Below are 20,687 nucleotides of genomic sequence, written 5' to 3'. Positions count from 1 at the left end.
GTGTGCGGTAGGTGTGCCCCTTTAAATAGATCGTTGTGTATTTTCCCGTATAGCAATAGCCGCAGGTGTTGGCGCGGCTTACGGGCAGCATTGTGCGAAACAAGTGTACGTTCTACCACTTACAGCAGTTTAAGAAGACCGGTATAAGCGACGTGGTTTTAGTACATGATTACAAACCACGTGGCCCCTTACTCTGTGAATAATCCCAATAGCGCTCTAACTCATTCCTAAAGTCACTCAGCCACGAGCTCCATGGCGTCCGCGCGTCCCTTCCGGCAGCTCAGTATCTGTCGTTGATTGGATGATGTTGTGCCGTAAGACAGCAAACGGAACCGTGAATCATGCCCCTTTGTTAATTGGTCGATTCTTTCATATAGCTCTCTTAAACCGTGATGCTGATTGGATGATACAAAGCGACGTTTGTTGACGCCCACAAAGAAAGTTCTAATCACAAGGTGTACAACACTGCCTTAAATGATCCTTACTAATTAAGAAGGAGACGACACTACTTGCTAACTAGTGTGACAAAACGTGTTCGACGCCATAATCTCTAGAGTTTATGCAATTGGTTCACCCCTGTGTGAGGGTAAGAAGTTATGCCTCCTGTGTTTAGAGGTTCACCTCAATAGCCAATCAGCAGCTATGTTGTGTTTCTTGCGCTTAGAAGTGTGCGGTCATAGAGAAGGAGAGGGTAGATGGGAGTTGAAGTCTTCCTGGGACCTCGGTGCTGATTGGCTAGGCTCTCGTTCGTGTTTTTAAACGTTCTTTTTGATTGGCTGTGGAAGAGATCTAGCCGGCGCAGTGTGATGAGGGTGTGTATACGGGTTTGAAGTAACCGGTATTGGGAAAAGCGGAGGGGATGGCGGCGGCCGGTGCTGCCGCTCCTCCGGTGATCCCTGCTGTTCCTCCACCTCCGCCACCACCGGGCTCAGGGAGGTTGCCGAGCCGTGTGTTAGAGCTGGTGTTCTCCTATCTGGGGCTGTCAGACCTCCGCAACTGCGGCCTGGTGTGTAAGCACTGGCATCGAACCATCCACGGCGATGAGAACAGCGACGTGTGGAGGAGCCTGTGCTGCCGGACGGTCAGTGAGGAAGCCTTGCGTACCGACATCCTGTGCAACCTGCCCAGCTATAAGGCTAAGGTAATGCTGCAGGCGCAGGCGGGCCCCTATTGCATGAATGGAACGCTAATGTCTTATCGTAAGGCTGCAAAATGGATACGTTGTTCGCGTTTATATTTCTTTGAATGTTTTATTTTCTTATTAAATACATATGATAGCAGAGAGGGGCCTTGATTTTTTTCACTTTGTCTCCTAGCTAATGAATGGGTGGTATCCTGTCCCCCATACCCCCCACGTGCATTTATTTGCCCCTTCACCTTACCCCCCCCAGCTATTTTTTGCACCAATTCCTTGGGCATGAATTATTTCCACCCGGCAGCCTATAGAAACTGCATTGATCTCCGCGGCTAGCCCAGTGATATCATTCATTAGAAGCATTATAAGGAGGAATACGTTCGGAAATGACAGCGTCCTCTTTGGGTTTATTAACTAAATGGAGAGTTGTGCTTTCAGCGTTCACTCCACTATCTATTATGAAGGGCCGGCGCTGGCGGGGTGTGAAAGGCTGAGCTGCCCTGTATAATTCAATGAGTGAGAAGACATGGAAGAAATCTTATTTATTATACACTGTACGGGGCCAGTCAAGTTCTTCCTTCAACTGAAGCTAAATGTATGGTCAAGTCATACGCGTCTTGGAACCGAGGCCAGCGAGGGAAATTATTTGTTGGTTTATCTTCTGCTAAAGGCTTTTCTCTGAGTCTGCCGTACATGGCGTACGTGACAATCTGATTGAAACATAAACATTTGATGTATTTGCAGCTGAATAAGAATAATCCTTTGTTGCTGCTTCGCCCACGTAGGTGTGTGCCTTCCAGCACGGGTTCAGCTCCAGTGACTGCTCCCGCAATGTCTACATCAAGAAGAATGGCTTCACTCTTCACCGGAATCCCATAGCTCAAAGCACGGATGGCGCTCGCACCAAAGTCGGCTTTAGCGAAGGGCGGCACGCCTGGGAGGTGTGGTGGGAAGGCCCGCTGGGCACGGTCGCCGTGATTGGCATTGCAACCAAGCGAGCCCCGATGCAGTGCCAGGGTTACGTGGCGCTTTTGGGAAGCGATGACCAGAGCTGGGGATGGAATCTCGTAGATAATAACCTGCTGCATAACGGGGAGGTCAATGGGAGCTTTCCCCAGTGCAACAATGCGCCCAAATACCAGGTGAGTGTACGGGGCGAGGTTGCATTTTTTATTCGATTGATGTGTTCATTTTAAATGCATCCTGTGTCGCATGCGGCTCATAATTATTATGTCGGGAGTAGTGTGTTGTAATGATCTTTGCTTGTTGATTCCGTGGTTTTTATGTCTGCTTGCTTGATTATGTGACTGGGGTGCCTATGCCATCAGAAGAAAGCACTGGTTTCTCTGTAAACTACATGCATAACCTGCAAAGATGGCTGCTGGGGGGGGGGGTGAGCACACATGCAGATATTTACAGTGCACTCTGTGCTCATTAAATTATATCCGGGGGCTTAGCATATGATCTATGGAGCTGCGGCGTGTAAACAGCACGAAACATATAATCAGCACAAAATTGTCTGTTAAAAACATGCATATGATATAATTGCACATTTTAACTAATATCTAATATTTTTACTAGACCCTTATGCTTTTGTTTTTTATATTATTTTGCTCTAAACTTGCAGAAAGCATGTTGGTTATCTATAAAACACTTTGCCGCGTTGACAATAACCACGGCTTTGTGTTTTTGAAAAACTTGTGGAAATGTATAAACAATTTTACAGTAAATTTCATCAATTTGTTTTTTTATATTAAAGGATGTTCCATGAATCTGTAATAAGAGAAGTGTTAAATTATGTGTATGCTTTTTTTTTTTTTTTTTTCTTTTTCTTCTCCTACCCGTAACAGATTGGTGAAAGGATTAGAGTCATCCTAGATATGGAAGACAAGACATTGGCCTTCGAGCGTGGATATGAGTTCTTGGGGGTGGCTTTCAGGGGATTGCCGAAAACATGTTTATATCCAGCAGTGTCGGCTGTATATGGCAACACAGAAGTGACCTTGGTCTACCTAGGGAAACCGTTGGATGGATGATTGTCTTCAGGAGACAGCTGTGGATGAGCCGGAGACAGTGCGCTGTGCATGTGATGAAGTGGAAAGCATGACCCATACTGTGGGCATCCACAGGACAGAAGTACCGCGGTAATCAGGGGATAGTTCTTCCTTGCATGGAAGATCCTCCAGCCCTTCCCCTGCAGGATCAATAATGATATCCAAGTGGGTCATTACAGTGTGAATGGAGATTAAGGGTCATTTCTTTTTCCCAGTGTTGTCTGTTTTGTGTAAGATTGGTGGTTGTGGGAAGGGACAAGTATTAAACGGCTGGGGGCCTTGGATAGTGGGGTTGAGAAAAGCAGTTTGTTTGCCTTTCTTGGCCACCCATCTCCAGAGATCTGGTCAGACATGTTCTGTTTTAAGCCTCTTTTATTTGAAACGTGTACGGCCATAACGCATTTGGCCTTCGGTTGGTGTTAAGGTCGCAAAGTTTATTTTAAGTAGAGGGATTCCGGATTATTTTTTTTATTATCCCAGAAGGGTTGTTTTAGGAGTTGATTGGGATTAGTTTTTATTTTTTGCACACGTAGGACAAAAATCAATTTCCTCTTAGTTTGGGGAGAGAGAGAGACAAACATTTGAAACTGATGCGCAATGATTGCTGATTGGATAGCTCTGCCGGTCCTTACGGAGGCCGCGTGTCTGCATCAGCTGCCTCGTGCACGTCTCTCATAAGACTTTTCTTTCCCCCACAGAACAAATTTCTCAGCTGGGTGTAAAAGGTATTTTAATGCGATGGTTTTAATCAGGAAATTTTTTGTTTTTGGTATTATTTCTGAGAACTCGGTAGAAAGCAGAGTTTGGAGGGGTGGCTCTTGATATTTTTATTTAAAGACTTTTTAAGTATATATTTTTTAAAAAGGCATATAGGTTCTGTTTCAAACGTGTTGCTTCAATGTATTTTTATTCTGCTCTAAACCCATGTGTCTGTATACTTCAAAATAATAACTCTGGTCTGGTCTGTGCAATGAACTTCAGATGATGGGTGAAATGATGATATATTTCAATATTAGGAAAACTGTATTGGAAACATTGATTCTTGTAGTTTGGACCCCGACAGGCGCGCCAAACACAACATTGTAGAAAATACCTGGACTTCTGCGATAGCTGCATAACTTGGAAGTAACATTCTCTCGGTAGGCAGCTGCAGCTCATATTATATCTCTCAGCTGCCGGTTGCTTGGACTCCAGTCTTCCCTCGTGTAACATTCCAAATAACTTGTACTTTCCGCTGTAACCAACACCCAACCACTGCGCCCCCCCCATTGGCTTGGTTTGACATCTCCAAGAGGCCCATCGCCAACCTGGTGCTCTTGGCAGTGTTCCTAATTCAGTTGTGAACACCACTCGTACTCCTGTGTGATATGTGATCCTCGAGGTATTATGACCAATGAAGGTGGCCTAGTTTTGTGAATCTACAAGCAGGTAACGAAATCGTGGAGATGTTGCCGCGAGGGGGAGATGTTTGTACATCATTGTAACCACTTGTGACATCAAAATGCATGTTATGTTTCAGGAAACCCCTGGCTTCAGAACAGTTGTTTTTGGAATAATAAAGGAAAGGGGTGAAATTGTGACGTTTCCACAGTAACTCACACTTTTTGCTCAGTTCTGCTTATAGGGTACTAAAAGATACAATTGTTTTGGATCGCTGAAACCTACGAGAAGCACGGAACTACATTAATGCTGCTTACGTATCTGAAACGAACGTCTGCTCATGCTTTTGTGTTACAGAATCATGTGTTAGGGGATATAAAGTGTAATTTTTTACTTTTCATTTTTTTTTCTTTCTCATTCCCTAACTATAACTAGCTGGGTACATCTAATAAAAACGAATTATTGGCCAGGTTCTACAGACGACGTAAAACATAATCTTTAAGGTATAGTTTTTTTTTAAAGGGCAAAGCCAATGTACTGTAACTGCAATGAATGTGGGCTTGCTGGAAACACTCTGTGGTCTGCTGAGTAAGGGTGGAAATGAAATGTTGTTTTGGGCTGTTCACAAACCACTTTGCAAGGACAACTCTGTCCTTCTCTAAGAGGAAACCACCATGGAAGCACACAGTTCTGGCCTCTACCGAAACCCTACGTGGTATTTCCCAGCCGTGCTTCTTCCTACGGGTCGTGACCAGTTACTGACGAGACAATATACCAGTATATTCTGCTGGTTAAGCGATGGTGCTAAAGATCCAATGAATTAACCTATTTTGAGACTTCTATTTTAAAGAAATATCGATCCATGCATGTTTAAAATGATCTAGTTTAAGGAACTGGCATCGACGCAGGTTTTAGTATCCTCACTGTCATCAAAAGCCGTTTTGTAACTTGTTTAATAAAGGGGAGGTTTTACCCTGGTGATGCAGAGATCATTAGGGTCCCTGTTTATTTTCTGTCCTGCCCCCGTCATTAGCATAGTGTCTGACCATTTCCATCAGTCATAAGAATTGATCTTCATGGGGTATGTGTAATATAATTTTTTTTGTAAACTGATCATTTGGGGAAGATTTTTGTTGAAACCCTGTGTTTTTCTTATTGCAGTACACGCAGGAGCCTGGGGGTGGCATCCAAGCTGCAGTTCTGTTTACATCATTTAAAAGTTCTTTGTTAACCAAGTTCACAAAATTATATAGATTCATCCTTTTACATTTTAAATGTGGAGGGCTTTTGTGTTTACAGAGACCTTACCAACAACTAATATGCATTTAAAGGGAATTTATACCATGCAGTGTGGGTTTAATGACAGCCCGTGCCACTATTTTAATTTTGTATGGTAACCTTAGCAAATTTTAATCTAGTTGCATTTTTAAGAATAATACTAGAATCAGCTCACAAACTGCCTTTCTAATATTATTTCTATTGAAGTATCGTTTAATATTTTTTTTTAATTTTTTTTACTTCTGATTGCGGCTTTCTGGTAATTTGGGCCCATTGGAATACCTTAACTGTTTCTGGCTTAACTCATCTTTAAGCAAGGATGCATTCGCATAGCCTAGCATGTTATGCATGGTCTTTGCTTTGTTGACTAGCACTAGATGTATGTACATATCTATGTATCCTATCAATCATGCATGCTAAAACATATTTAGTTTTTACTGTCCAAATAGAGTAAAGAGTTATTCTTATGGTATTTATATCTTGTTGGAAGACATTGTATCTATTGGACATTTAGTGTGTATATACAAACCTAAAACTCCCAATGATGTACCCGTATTTTATTGTAAATTTTAATATTATGTATATAAATTCTTGTTTAGTATTTTTTTTTTATTATTGTTTAATTACAGGCTGCAATAGTATTTTGAACCCATTGTTAAATCTGGTAGGAGGAAGCTAGATTTTCTGGCTGATAACAGTACATAAGGTTCTTGTAGACTCTAGCCCCATGTCTGACTCGGCTAGGAAGAAACGTTGGGTGCTCCTTTCTCCTCTAGCGGATCCCGTACCTCTATTGGTGTCCAATGTTGCTAGTAACATTTGCAGTGTGGTACTATTACATATAGCACAATACCTCTTTAGTCTTGTACAATCACTGTTTTGGGACATATGTCTTACGTGCTAGAAAACTGCTGACAACAGCATCTATTTGGGAGATACTGCAGTAGCGTTCTGACCTTTTGTTTCACCCCACCACCACAAGCTGGTATTACTAGGTGTTTTAAATGGCTAGTCAATGAGCTACAATTCCTTTGTTTTTGAAGATGTTGGCACCACTGGGGTTAGGATCTACAAAGAGCCATCCAGTGCACAACGCACTAAAGGAAAATAACCATTTGGCCCACCTAGTCTGTCCACTTTTCCTGATGTGGAGACCCAGTCTTTGCTCTTATCTTAGATTCTGGTATCTTCTATGCCTATCCCATGCATGTTATAGACCCTCGCTGTATTAGCCTCTTCTACTTCTGATTGGAGGCTGTTCCATTTTCCACCCTCTTGGTAAAACTTATTTATTATTTGTTCATGATAGGCTTATGCTGAATACTGTGCATGCTTTTCTCTCTCTTTAACGTTTTATGCTGTGAAGTTAAATGAAAATTGTCTTTTTCTCCTGTAACCCTTTCCCTGTCTCTTGCAATGTGTGTATAATGTCATGTTGCATATATATTGATGATGTGTTCTCTGCTCTTATTTTCGTACGTTGGATTGGATCTATTATTTAGAAGTTGAGGCCAAACATGGGTAAAATGGGTTCGGTTTTGTTATCCCAATAAATATAGGATATAAAAGGATGGTCTCCCACCAAAAATAAGACATTCTTTCAAACTGCTTTTAACACATTCAGATTTTCAAGAAAATGTAAGGCAAGACATTACATTAGCTGCCCCCCCCCCCTCTATTTGGTACTTGACACCAACTGGTGGGTTCGTTGTGTGTATGTTTGGTTTTTTTTCTTTTCTTTCCAAGCAGTTGTTGGCCTGGGTTCCTAACTTAATAAAATGAGAAACGAAGCCATGTTTACAAAATTGGTCTGTTCAGGGGATTTCCATGTCTAGCCAGAAGGTTTTATATTTCTCCAGTTAATCGGTGAACTCGATAGTATTCAAAGAACATGTTCTCTCACAAGAAATAAAGGGACATGGCTTAAAGGGAAGTATGTTTGCTTGTCATCATGGGTCCATCTATACTGGAAAACGTAACACCTCTGTTGGTAGATGGCAACAAACCGGTGTGGTGTGGCATCTGACAGCAGAGCCTAGAATGTTCAAATAAGATCTGCAGCTATTTAAAGCCCTCCTCTAACCTCAGGTTCCTTTACCGGCAGTCCTTGCATTAACTGTAAACTTCTTACAGGACCGAGAACCGGATTAAAGCTTGTAAGTCTCTTCTGTACAGTCAACTTTTAAACTTTGTAAATGTTGGGGTAAGCCACGATCGCTGTTAAATTATAAAAAAAATAAATACATTCTGCTCTTAAGACCTGAAACTGACTGATTTTTGTTATTACAAATTGACCAATAAGAGTGATTTAAAGGTGGCAATATGGGGTCATTATATAATTTTGGTCCAAGTGTCACTATATATTTTTTAAATTGTGTTCTTTGAAGATGTAGTGGTGCATAGGGATATTTCCCATACATGTGTGCTATTTATTTTGTAAACTGGTACATTGGTGCATGTAACCGGTTTCCTTATAGTTATCATATATATTGACACAAAAAGTAGCAAAGGCAGTTCACTGCAACACTAACACTACCCATCCAGATTTTAACCTAAAATGGTTAATAAACATGTTTTATTGTACCATGTGAAGAACTTTACATTTCAATTTCAAAAGTCTAGCAGAAAATATAAGGAACTGGTTATAAATTAGTAAATCCGGCAATGAGGTGCTTGCGTTTCACATGCAGACTTCACTGTATATGTAAAGTCTCTCCTGCTGCAAACAGAAGGTCACCACCTTCATACAAAAAACTAACTGCCCTGTTATTTAATATGGATTTTTAGAGGGCGTCGGGGACAGTTAACTGTTGTCTCAACACGACAGATCTCGGTAAGATATAAAGGTTCCTCTAGAAAGAGTCTTGTGATGGTGCTCGATAAAGCATCAGTGGAAAGCTCAACCCTCCTGTCCCCTTTGCTGAATGTGTTCTGCAATGAAATGCTTTCCAAAAGAGAGCAAGATACTTCAGCCACCTACTATTAATCATCAGGCAATAGAGGCACATCCATCGGCTTAGTCTTCCCATCCTTATTATGACTTAGGCAGCTGTTCAGAAATAATTAAGCCATCCATCATGTTTTCTCCAGAAATGGTTGTGATACCTTTTTTTTATTTATAGTGATTTGGAGGTTGCAGTAGCCTGCCCTGTAAAAAAAAAAAAAAAAAAAAATTTGAGGCTCAAGTAAGTGTGTGTAAATGTATACTTAAAAGGGGTAGGATAAAAGCGCTAAAAGCAACAACAACAAACAAAAAAAAAAAAAAAAAAAAGTCCTTTTTAAAACAAAGTTATTGTAGATGATGATGTAGCAGCAGAACCACTTGCCAAGGTTTCCTCTTCTTGGCTTAGACAGGTAGAGTAGTTCACAAGGGGGTTAGTGGCTGCGCTCTCACGGATGTGTATGAGATATATAAAAGAAAGAAAAACACAATAGTGCAATATGTCTCAAAGCTTATTTTTGTTTGAAATGAAGGCCACAAAGGGCTACTCACATTTGGTGGGGGCTTCTTCAGTTAAAATGTGTGTAAATGTACCGTGTTTCCCCGAAAGTAAGACAGTGTCTTACTTTCTTTTTATCCCTAAAAGCCCCACTATGTCTTACTTTCGTGGGTATGTCTTATATTGGGAAAAAATTGAGAGTGATGGGAGTTATGATGTACTTTTAGAGCATAATTAGATCATGAAAAAGACATTGGAAATGGTACAGCATAACACCCATCACTCTCACACACTTACCAATCAACACACCTACCAATCCACACGTATACCAATCCACACACATATACACCAATCCACACGTATACACAAATCCACACACATATACACTAATCCACACACATATACACCAATCCACACACATATACACCAATCCACACACATATACACCAATCCACACACATATACACCAATCCACACACATATACACCAATCCACACACACATATACACCAATCCACACACATATACACCAATCCACTCTCACTTAATGCTTTCCTACCTTTCCTTTCTTCTTTCAGCTTCTTTTCCTCCTCTTCGCTCCTCTTCTTCAGTTCTTGTCTCCTTCCGGGTCAGAGGGCACGGACAGCGGTGGGCGCGGCTTCAGTGTTGTGCGCCGGGATCTGACAAGAAACCCCGGCGCACAACAGCTGTTGCCGCGCAGATCACAAGGGAGCGGTATCGGAGGTCATTAACAGACCTCCGGCTCCCTTGAGTGATTTTAAGCCGGGTTGAACCCGGCTTAAAATCACTCAAGGGAGCCGGAGGTCTGTTAAAGACCTCCGATACCGCTCCCTTGCGAGCCTGCTCCTCCAGCGGCGGACATTACTGTCCGTCTCTGGAGGGGTGCCGGGTGCCGCAGGTTGGCACCCCCTGGAGTGTGGCGCCCTGTGCGGTCGCACACCCCAAAGGTCGGCCCTGCTCTAAGGGGCCGGCCTTAGGGGTCTGCGGCCGCACAGGGTTTAAATAAAAACATCGGGGTTTTTTTTCAACTTTATTTAACATCCTCCATGTTAAATAAAGTTAAAAAAACTTTATTTAACATCCTCCATGTTAAATAAAGTTTTTTTTTAACTTTATTTAACATGGAGGATGTTAAATAAAGTTAAAAAAAAACCCCGATGTTTTAATTTAAATCCTGTGCGGCCGCAGACACGTAAGGCCGGCCTTGGTGGGGACTTCCCGGCCCCTTAGAGTGGCGGACCCGGCAAATCCCCCGTGTTTCCCCGAAAGTAAGACATATGTCTTACTTTCGGGGTACGGCTTATATTAGCCGACCCCTCTGAAACTCCCGATACGTCTTACAATCGGGGGTGTCTTACTATCGGGGAAACACGGTATGTATACACGCTGACAAGAAAAAGTAAGTGAACCCTTTGGAATTACTGGCATTTACATATAAATTTGTCTTAAAATATTCTGTGATCTTCCTAAGTTACAATAATGAACAGACGTAAATTGTGGTGTTCTTGACCATATTGAATACATCATTCAAACATTAAAAGTATGTGAACCCCTAGGCTGGTCCCTTAAAAAAGAAAAAAAAAGATAATTGGCATCAGGGGTTAGTAAACCAGGAGTCCAATCATTGAAACAAGATTGGAGGTCTACCTTAGAGCTAGTTTTGACATAAAAAGAAAAGAAAAAAAAAAGCATCTGCTGATGAGAACTATGCCATAGCAAAAAAGAAATCTCACAAGACCTACAATCAAGAATTGTTGATTGCAAAGTAATTGCAAAGAGTTTTTACATATTCATTAGTCCACAGTTAGACATTGCTTATAAATTTAGTACTGTGGTTACTCTCCCAAGAAGTAGGCCCCCAGCCAAGATGACTCCAAAGGGCACAAAGCAGAAAGCTCAGTGAGGAAAAAAACTAGACTAACAGAAGGAATCACTGGAACTGGTTAACTCTCTGTTCATGTGTCTACCATATGCAAAACATTGAAGAGGCATGGCAGGACACCATTGAGGAAGCCACTGCTCTCTGATTTAACATCACTGTTTGCCTGAGGGACACCTTGACGCTCCACAACCAGGGTTGAATTGTTCAAGGAGAACACGCAATGCTACGTATGGCGTAAGAAGTTTGGTGGAGAGAGCATCGGGCCCTGGACAGCTTGTGATCATCGAGGGGACGATGAATTCCCCAGTTTATCAAGGTATACAGGATAATGTCGGGTGGCTGTCCGCCAGCTGAAGCTCAGTATAATTTTATGTAATCCTGCAGGAGAAAGACCCTAAACGTAAAGGTAAACTCACCACAGAATGGCTTCAAAAGAAGAAAATCTATGAATCTTTTGGAGAGGCCCAGTATGAGCCCAGACCTTAACCCATTAGAGATGCTGTTTATGCAGGCTATCCTAGAAATATAACTGAGTTTAAGCAGTTCTGTAAGGAAGAATGGTCCAAAAATCTCCCTAAATGTTGTTCAGGTCGCATCTGCAGCTACCGGAAGCACTTTTTGAGGTTATTGCTGTCAAAGGACAATTGGCCAGTTATGAAAATCCAAAGGTTCACTTACTTTTATCACCTGTACTGTGAATGTTTAATGAGTGTGTTCAAAAGACATGAAAGATTATCATTGTGTGTTATTAGCTTAAGGACATTGTGTTTGTCTTCACTTGTGATCTGATCACATTTTATGAACAATTACAGCAGAAAACCAGGAAATTCCAAAAGGTCTATTTACTTTTTTGCTTTTCTATTCCTTCATACTTTATAACACATAATACCTTTTATATTGGTATATTATTCTGAACCAGTTTTGTTTTTTTTTGTTGTTGTTTTTTTTTTTTGTTTTTTGTTTTTGTTTTTTTTTAGAAAAGAGGCTGCAGTGGTCTAGAAGTATATCACTGGCCTCTTTCCACAGTAATAATTGAAGTAAACTTTATTTTAAAAGTACTGGATTAAGTCATGTGTCAATCATTGCTTAATGTTAATAGGGAATTCGGAGTTGTATAAACTTCTAATTAAAAAGGCACTGATCTACTTGGACGAAGAGAAGGAAGAAGATGAAGCGGAAGTGATCGTCAGAGAAGGTATAGATTTAGACATTTAGAGAGTGTGAGTGAGCAAGAATGAGAGAGTAAGTGAATGTGGGCACTGGGCAACGAACTTCGTTCCTGAATTAAAAATGCCCCCGAAATTTGTATTGAGCTTGAATATAATTGTAAAAGTTATCACATCTCCATGAAGATGTCTTTTCTCCAGTGAAAAAAATCCCACTTTGGACAGCCTTTATTCATAGCATTCATACCATTCTGTTAATCATTTTTGTAGCAGTTCTCTGACCGCTTCCTATTTCCAGCATGTCCTTTTTTTGTACTGTGCCTAAAACAGCACTGTATGTTCTAGATGCGGTATTACCAATGACAAAAAGAGGCAAAATGATGCCCTGATCTCTTAAGCATTTTCTCTTTTTAATTGATGCCGGCATCTTGCTTGCCTTAGCAACGGCTGCCTGTGCACCTCTGCCCAGTAGATTGTTAGTAAAAACAGTTACCCGACACACAACCATTTCAAGTATAATTAGCAGTTTCGTGTTTCTTACTCATGCATAATTTCACATTTATCTATGTTAAAAATGCATCTGCCAATTAACTGCTCATTCTCCCATTTTGTCTAAATCTTTGCAGACAAAGGACATTCTGCTCAGACCTTATCAGCTTACATCATTTTCTGTCTGCAAAAATTGCTTCCAGTACCTTATTTCAAGTAATTGATAAATAAATTACAAAGAATTGGCCCCACAAGGCTGTATACAGTATGTTTATACTGAGGTAAATGTTAAAAAGCAAAAAAAAGTGAATCAGTGGACAGAGCCCCAAGGTACTCAATTTAAAGCTTTGTCTAGCTGGAAACGAACCATTTAAAACCGCTTTCAACCAGCTCCCTATCCAAGTACAAACATTTTTTCCAATCCAATGTCTTTGTTTCCTCAGTAACCTATTGTATGGTACGGTATCAAAATCTAGGTATATTACACCCACTGCATTCCCTTGGTCTACAAATTTACCATTTTTCTTTATAGAAAGTCAGTAAGTTAAACTTAAAAAGTCTACACACCCCTGTTAAAATGCCAGGTTCTTGTGATGTTAAAGAATGAGACAAAAATAAATCATGTCAGATTTTTTTCCACCTTTATTGTGACCTAAAAAGTGAACAATTCAACAAGCTGAACTCTTTGAGGGGGAAAAAACTCACAATAACCTGGTTGCATAAGTGTGCACACCCTCTTGTAACTCGGGCTGTGTTCAGAATTAACCAATCACATTCAAACTCATGTTAAATAGAAGTCATTACACACCTGCAGTCGTTTAAAGTGACTCTGATTAAGTTCAGCTGTTCTAGTAGGATTTACCTGACATTTGCTTAGTTGCATCTCAGAGCAAAAGCCATGATCCACAGAGAGCTTCCAAAGTATCAGAGGGATCTCATTGTTGAAAGATATCAGTCAGGAGAAGGGTAGAAAATAATTTCCAAAGCATTAGATATACCATGGAACGCAGTGAAGTCATCTTCAAATGGAGACAATACGGCACAACAGAGACATTACCAAGAACTGGACGTCCCTCCAAAATTGATGAAAAGACGAGAAGAAAACTGGTTAGGAAAGATTTCAAGAGAAGTACTGGCTGTGTGCTACATGTGACAACAATCTCCATATTCTTCATATGAATGGGTTATGGGGTAGGGTGGCAAGACCTAGGAAGCCTTTTCTTACAAAGAAAAACATCCAAGCCCAGCTGAAGTTTGCAAAAACAAACATCAAGTCCCCCAAAAGCACGTGGGAAATGTGTTATGGTCTACTGAAACCAAGGTTAAACTTTTTGCCCGTAATTCCAAAAAGTATGTTTGGCACAAAAACAACACTGCACATCACCCAAAGAACACCATGCCCACAGTGAAGCTTGGTGGTGGCAGCATCATGCTTTGGGGCTGTTTTTCTTCAGCTGGAACCGGGGCCTTAGTCAGGGTGGAGGGAATTATGAAAAGTTCCAAATACCAGGCAATTTTGGCACAATTTTGGCACAATTTTGGCAAAACCTTCGGGCGTTCATTAGGAAGCTGAAGAGGAAGTTCACCTTTCAACAACGACCCAAATACACAAAAGCAATGGCTTCACCAGAAGAAGATTAACGTTTTGGAATGGCCCAGCCAGAGCCCAGACTTGAATCCGATTGAACATCTGTGGGGGGATCTGAAGAGGAGATGTCCTCGCAATCTAGTAAAGTCCCTGATTAATTTCCAGATTATTCTAGGTAAGTATTTGTATGTGCCCTCCATTAAACTGCTTTTTCTGATTCATTTATTATCAATTTTCTGTGACTATATATATATATATATATATATATATATATATATATATATAAAATAAGGTATTTTTTTTAATGTTATGTCATTTGTTAATATAGATATTGGGCAGGACATGACAATTTTTAAGGGGGAAATCTGCGGGGAGTGGAACACAACATGGGTCTGACAATGGCAAGTCCTCTGGTTTCAATGGCAAGTCCTGTTTATGCAGGGGCAAGTCTGGGTGCTAAGTGAAGCTAAATTATTCCAATCAGAAGAGAGGATGTCACTGCAAGCGCCGAGATTCGGATGAAGATGAAGCGGTCGACAGAAGTTAGGGAAACATTTAGAGAGTGTGAGAGAGTAAACAAGAATAAGGGTGTTAGAGAGTGAGTGTAAGAGAGTGAGAGTGAATGTGGGCACCAAAAAAAAATCCCCCTAATTTTCAGCCAAACCGAAAGGGCAGAGAACGAAATTGATTACTCAATGAATGGGCCAAAAACGAAAGAGGATTTGGAGGGCGTCATCGCAGGGCTGCCTTTTTGGTGGAAGTTGCCGGGTTATGTCTGTGGAGGTGCGGACAAAGAGGGAAGATACCAGATTAAGGATTGAATATAGACCAGAGAAGGGAGAAGACAGAAGAAGAAGATGCGAAAGTGGAAGTAGTCGGTAGAGAAGGTAGGGAAACATTTGGAGACTGTGAGAGAGAGAGTGAACAATAATGAGTGACAGTGTGAGTGAATGAGAGTGAATGTGAATTCCATACCTGAATTAAAAATGCCCCAAAATCTTTTGGCCGGACTGAATGGGCAGTAAACAAAACGCATTGCCCAAAAATGAATGGGCCAAAAACAGACCGAAAAATTTGTCCAAATAATTTTTGGCCTGTTTGTACAAGTCTACATAATATCATGTTATCATATTATTCTCAGTATAGTTGCCAATGTAATCCTACAAGGCAGACCTGATTCGGGAACATCATCCTAAATTTAATCCTCTTGTGCTCTCTGGAACATTGAAAAAATCTAAAATTATGAATGCTCTGCCAGTTGTAGTGGAATAAATGCACATTACATTTTATATAAAGACTGCCAGCTGATCTAAAGTACTATACAGTGTGGGTATCTAGCTAGATAGTAAAAATTTGCCACTGACTCCCCAATTTCACTGCAGAATGTTAAATTTAAAGTGACATTTAAAAAAAATATATATTTTTTGTACAAAGAAAACGTGCCATGGATAGGGATGGGAGAATGCAAATTAAACAGAAAAGGAGAACTAACTTTAGATGACTTAGACCCTGGTAACTGCTTTGAAGGGTTCTTCATTTTCAGCGTGCTGGCCCAGCAATTCATGTGACTTCAGCTTCCGTTATTTCCTTCCGCAAGACCTAAAATAACCCTAGAAGGAAGAACAAAAAAATAAGAGAGAAGAATCTTCAGAATTGTTCAGTATGTAAATTTAACAACCTGACCACATTAACACCTTGCGTTTCGGTGATCAGCCCAAAATTATCCCTGACGGAATTTCAACTGGGCTTCTCGGCTATCGCCCTGCCACCTTTAACCGGAATCTGCTCTTTAGTAACCTTGCTGCAGGTTCTCTACATTCAAGACGAGTAGGATCTACCGTGGCTCTGTGCATAAAAAGCTCCCGCCAACATTTCAAGTTTCTGTGACTTCAATCAATGATCATTGTTTCTTTTTCCCTCGAGGTATCAGTGGACTCCACAATGCTGCGTGCTCAGCTAAGTGTGGTAAGTGACTGTGTTTCTTGTTGTGGGTTCATTCATGTGTGGGCTAGAAACCCCAAAAGACGACACGACACACTTCTCCCACTGCGTGCGTAGCCACAGTCGGACATTAGAAAGGCCGATAACCTGGATAATACGCAGGTTCCAAATATTCACAAATGTTGCTTAGTATCAGTACTGAATATCATTGTCTGGAATTTAGAAAGGCAAAACATTAAAAAAAAAAGTTAAACATCATAATTTCACAGCACTTCATGGCCTGGCTGCCCCATTTAAAACATAATAGTAAAAACACATCAATGAAATTTGCCTTGTTAATTTATGGTCAAAATTACAGGTTTTGAATTTACATATTATATAGAATACACACGTGGTTGGATACTATTACTACTACTACTACTTCTACTACTACTACTACTTACTGGTACTATTTCAGGTTCTTTTACTACCTTTTCAGACTCTCTCGTAACTTATAACAAATTATAATGAGATTTAAAAAAAAAATGTCAATAGACCCACTCTCACGTGCTAGAAGAATGGCACATGTGGTTTTAATACTTTAAAATGATTCAGCGTTAATAAATTTGCTTGGAAATATTTAACTTTAAAATGACTATGAATGTAAAACATATTATTAAAATTGAGAAACGGAAAAGAATTTGTGCTGGTGTAGGCACCTTTTTGCGCTAGATAGCTGAAAGTACAGAGGTGAATCTGTAGTTTTTAATTTTTTCACCGCATCCTTATTGTGACCCAGTGACCACGGCAAGTCAACTTCTGGCACTCGTTCCCTTACCCCATTGCCAAAATACATCGGAAACAATGAGAAGAAAAGCATTTATGCTAGCTCACCAAAGCAGGGCTTCACAGATTAACTGTAATAGCGCCTGACGTTGCCCATTTAATAGCGAAATGCTTGAACATTCCCACTTGTGAGAGTTGAGGAGTTGCTGAAAGGGCTCATCCAGTAAAAATGTTGAAATGCTTTTTAGGACTCGGGGATCTGAGGTCTAATACCCTGAAAAGAAAATGATCATCTTGGGCTGTTACTGGACCTTGGAACTGACCAGTCTCTGTTTTTGTAGGAAAGCTTCTGATGATATGGCCATTGTGTCCGTCTGGTTTTCACTGGGTTGTATGTATCTGGCATTATCATGGTGGGACAATGCAGTTGAAGGGAGGCGTTTTTCTGGATGTAGACTGGTAAGTAGGCCTCTAAACTGTATGTTTGTTACCATAAATCACAAGAGCACTAATTTGCTTCAAGTATGTACGGTTTAACAGTCAAGATTATACATAAGTAGATAATTATGAGATGTAAGTCATACGGTGATACTGATAAGTCTTGTATTCTCAACACCAAAATCTTTAAGAAATAAAGACAGGTTTTTATTACCATTTAATGACGTCTAAAAAGATCTATGTAGATGTAATTATCTGGTCTATGCATTTCCACTCTGTGCTGTATGTATAGAGTAGCAGTATTATACAAACAAATAAGAGTGTATTAGAAATTAGAAAGTGTGAATTGATCTGCTTTTTGTCCTTTTTTGCAAGCTTCTACCTAGAATCCATAAAATGCACTGGAAACTTAGCATGTTTGGTTCAATGCGGGATTGTTTTTTCTTGCTCATGTTTCTTACACACGTACAAAATGCTGTATGGGAGATAATAGTTTAAGCTAGTGTTACATGTCAAAGCTGTTTATCCGTTGGAATGTCCTGTTCCATTTACTAAAAAATTCACATTTTATATATTGTTTTTTTGCTTTAGGTTTCCAAAGTTGCAGATTGCAACCGTTTGCAGCTCAGCTCAGTTCCTCAGGATCTTCCTACTGATATTGAGGAACTATTTCTGGATTTCAACATTATTAAGAGTCTCGACAAAAACTCTCTGTCAATATACCCTGGCTTGAAGAACCTTAGTTTGAGATCGAATCGTTTGGAACTGATACATATCGAAGCATTTAAAGGAATAATAAACCTTGATTCACTATCACTACAGGACAATAATATTGCTACTGGTTACAGTCTGGTTTCCAAAGCCTTCATGTTTACGCCTTCCCTTAAGAATCTGGATCTGTCTAAAAATGGGCTTAATGAAGCTATGGTGACCATCCTCCTTAAGAACCTGAACTCCCTGGAATACCTTGCCGTAGACAACAACATTATTATGCGTTTAGATGACACTGTGTTTACAGGTGTCAGCAACTTAAAAGAGTTAAGCCTGGAAAGGAACTATATTTATGAGATAGATAGTGGCACATTTGAGCGTCTGGTAAATCTGAAAACTTTAAATCTTGCCTTTAACAATTTGCCCTGCGTTATAGACTTTGGCTTGACTCAGCTCCGCGTACTCAATCTTAGCTTCAACCACCTTGAATGGTTCCAGTCCCAAGAAATAGATGTAGAATTCCAACTGGAATTGCTGGACATATCTCATAACCAGCTGCTATTTTTCCCACTGTTGCCAAAGTGGCACCACCTACATACCCTGCTGCTCTCTGATAATCGGATGAGGTTCTATGCTGACATTTTTGATTTGGAATCATCCTATGAAGATTTTCTGATAATGGAAAATAACAGTACGAACATCACAACTGTTAACCTGTGGGAGGAAGAAATTATCAGTGATCTCTCAACTTTAAAGTTTCTTGACATTAGCATGAACCAGTTCAAGTACCTTCCGGATGGATTCATTGGCAAAATGACTTCTTTGACATCCCTAAAACTTGACTGGAACTGCTTAGAAACATTTTCCGTCTTGCCAATGGAAATTGCTAGTTCTCTCACTGAACTGGATCTCAGCAACAACGAGATTTTGGAGCTACGGGTAGATAATGTTTCCCAAAATGTATTGGGCCTCAGGTACTTTAACCTGAGCAGAAACAATCTCCAGAAGCTCCCTAGGCATATCTTCAGCAGTATGAGTGACATTGCAACTATAGATCTGAGCCATAATAGGCTTAATTTATGTTCTGGTTCAGATAGTGACATGGATTGTGTAGATATCAGACACATAACATCTCTCAGGCATCTCCACCTTTCCGGATGTGAAATGGAGTTGGATATGCAAGGTCATTTTTGTGGTACTGCATTAACTTATCTGGACCTTTCAGATAACCGGGTCAACTGCCTTCACTCTTTAATGGACACATCTAGAACGCTACGCTTTCTTTCACTCCGGAACAGCCTGGAATGTAATTTCAGTGCTGAATTCTCTGCATATCAAAGCTTGAAATTCCTAGACCTATCTGGAAACAACCTCACTACTTTCCCTAATTCCCTTACTGGATTGTCTCTTCAGTCCCTAGATCTCAGAAAGAACAATTTAAGTTCACTTCCATTCATCAGCAGTTACCACCAAATCTTGAGAAGCCTAAATATTCTTTACATCAGCGATAACCCATTTGACTGCTGTGAATTGAGCTGGTTGAATATATTGAGAAGACTGAGTAGCATTAATATTTCTGACCTTTCACGGGTTACCTGTAAATTCTCCCATAGACGGATGTTAGTACGGGACATATCTGAGTCTGTTCATCACAGCTGCCAGTGGAAGACTGGTGGCACCCTTCTCTATTTGCTGCTTACCATGCCCATTTCTCTGACATTATTGATGGCTCTTCTCCTGTTGTATCTGACGTTCAAAGAGACCCTTTTACAAGTTTTGAAAAGAAGATGCAGGAGATCTAATAGCTACTGACATCCAAAGGCAGCTCTAGTGGAAAAATATGGTGTCCAAGCAATGCAAAATATTACACACACTAAGAAAAACAAATACAGACCCATTATATTGATGTAAAATTTAAAAAATGTGTTGAATTTGTATAGCAAAACAAAATGAAAGACAACTCCTGGGGATCCAGAAGCACTTCCCAAATTCTTCACTAAATTATCCTATGACTAGGCACTAAGGTGCAAGGCGCATCAAGAGATTTCACTTGTTCTGAGAGTGCATGTATTTCTGTCGATTTGAAATGAAGCCGTCACGAGAAGTTTCTGGATTCCGTTGGTTTTGTTTTCCATTTTGTTTTGCTGAAATGTAACGTATACCACTGAAACATTTATTTTTGGTGTTGTTGCTTTTCAATTAGTATAGCCCTGTATCCTCCTGTCTATGATATGGCCCTTAGGGCAATGGCTGAATCTTCTTCTTATATGCTAAAGGGCCATTTAGATTGTTGATAGAACTATAATCTAGAATTCTGTTTCAGGTGGATCAAGGTCAGGTTGGGCCCTGGGGCAAAACTGTTACAAGAGGCACCCTCCAAATAATGTAACCCTGGTGTCT

At 40.4% G+C, this 20,687-nt stretch overlaps 2 protein-coding genes across 2 annotated transcripts; both read left to right on the top strand.

The window, feature by feature from the left end:
- The first annotated feature begins 799 nt into the window (after positions 1 to 799).
- On the top strand, positions 800 to 4,329 carry FBXO45 (F-box protein 45). Its single transcript, XM_053459527.1, has 3 exons — positions 800 to 1,141; positions 1,921 to 2,277; positions 2,986 to 4,329. The coding sequence occupies exons 1-3, from the start codon at positions 860 to 862 to the stop codon at positions 3,169 to 3,171; spliced, it is 825 nt and encodes a 274-aa protein (XP_053315502.1). The 5' UTR covers positions 800 to 859; the 3' UTR covers positions 3,172 to 4,329.
- An 11,796-nt stretch (positions 4,330 to 16,125) lies between these two features.
- NRROS (negative regulator of reactive oxygen species) lies at positions 16,126 to 20,174 on the top strand. Its single transcript, XM_053460147.1, has 3 exons — positions 16,126 to 16,397; positions 17,480 to 17,597; positions 18,168 to 20,174. The coding sequence occupies exons 2-3, from the start codon at positions 17,496 to 17,498 to the stop codon at positions 20,097 to 20,099; spliced, it is 2,034 nt and encodes a 677-aa protein (XP_053316122.1). The 5' UTR covers positions 16,126 to 16,397; positions 17,480 to 17,495; the 3' UTR covers positions 20,100 to 20,174.
- Positions 20,175 to 20,687: the final 513 nt, after the last annotated feature.

This window comes from Spea bombifrons, chromosome 3 (assembly GCF_027358695.1).
Source record: "Spea bombifrons isolate aSpeBom1 chromosome 3, aSpeBom1.2.pri, whole genome shotgun sequence".
NCBI classification, from domain to species: Eukaryota; Metazoa; Chordata; class Amphibia; order Anura; family Pelobatidae; genus Spea; species Spea bombifrons.
The sequence above is the reverse complement of the archived record's forward strand: the minus strand, read 5'-3'. Positions and strand labels throughout refer to the sequence as shown.

Bases quoted from the DNA above. Each gene is read 5' to 3' on its own strand.
- NRROS (XM_053460147.1), top strand. From the start codon at position 17,496: ATGGCCATTGTGTCCGTCTGGTTTTCACTGGGTTGTATGTATCTGGCA. The intron at 17,598-18,167 runs GTAAGTAGGCCT...TTTTTGCTTTAG, and splicing joins GTTTTTCTGGATGTAGACTG to GTTTCCAAAGTTGCAGATTG.
- FBXO45 (XM_053459527.1), top strand. From the start codon at position 860: ATGGCGGCGGCCGGTGCTGCCGCTCCTCCGGTGATCCCTGCTGTTCCT. The intron at 1,142-1,920 runs GTAATGCTGCAG...TCGCCCACGTAG, and splicing joins TGCCCAGCTATAAGGCTAAG to GTGTGTGCCTTCCAGCACGG. The intron at 2,278-2,985 runs GTGAGTGTACGG...TACCCGTAACAG, and splicing joins ACAATGCGCCCAAATACCAG to ATTGGTGAAAGGATTAGAGT.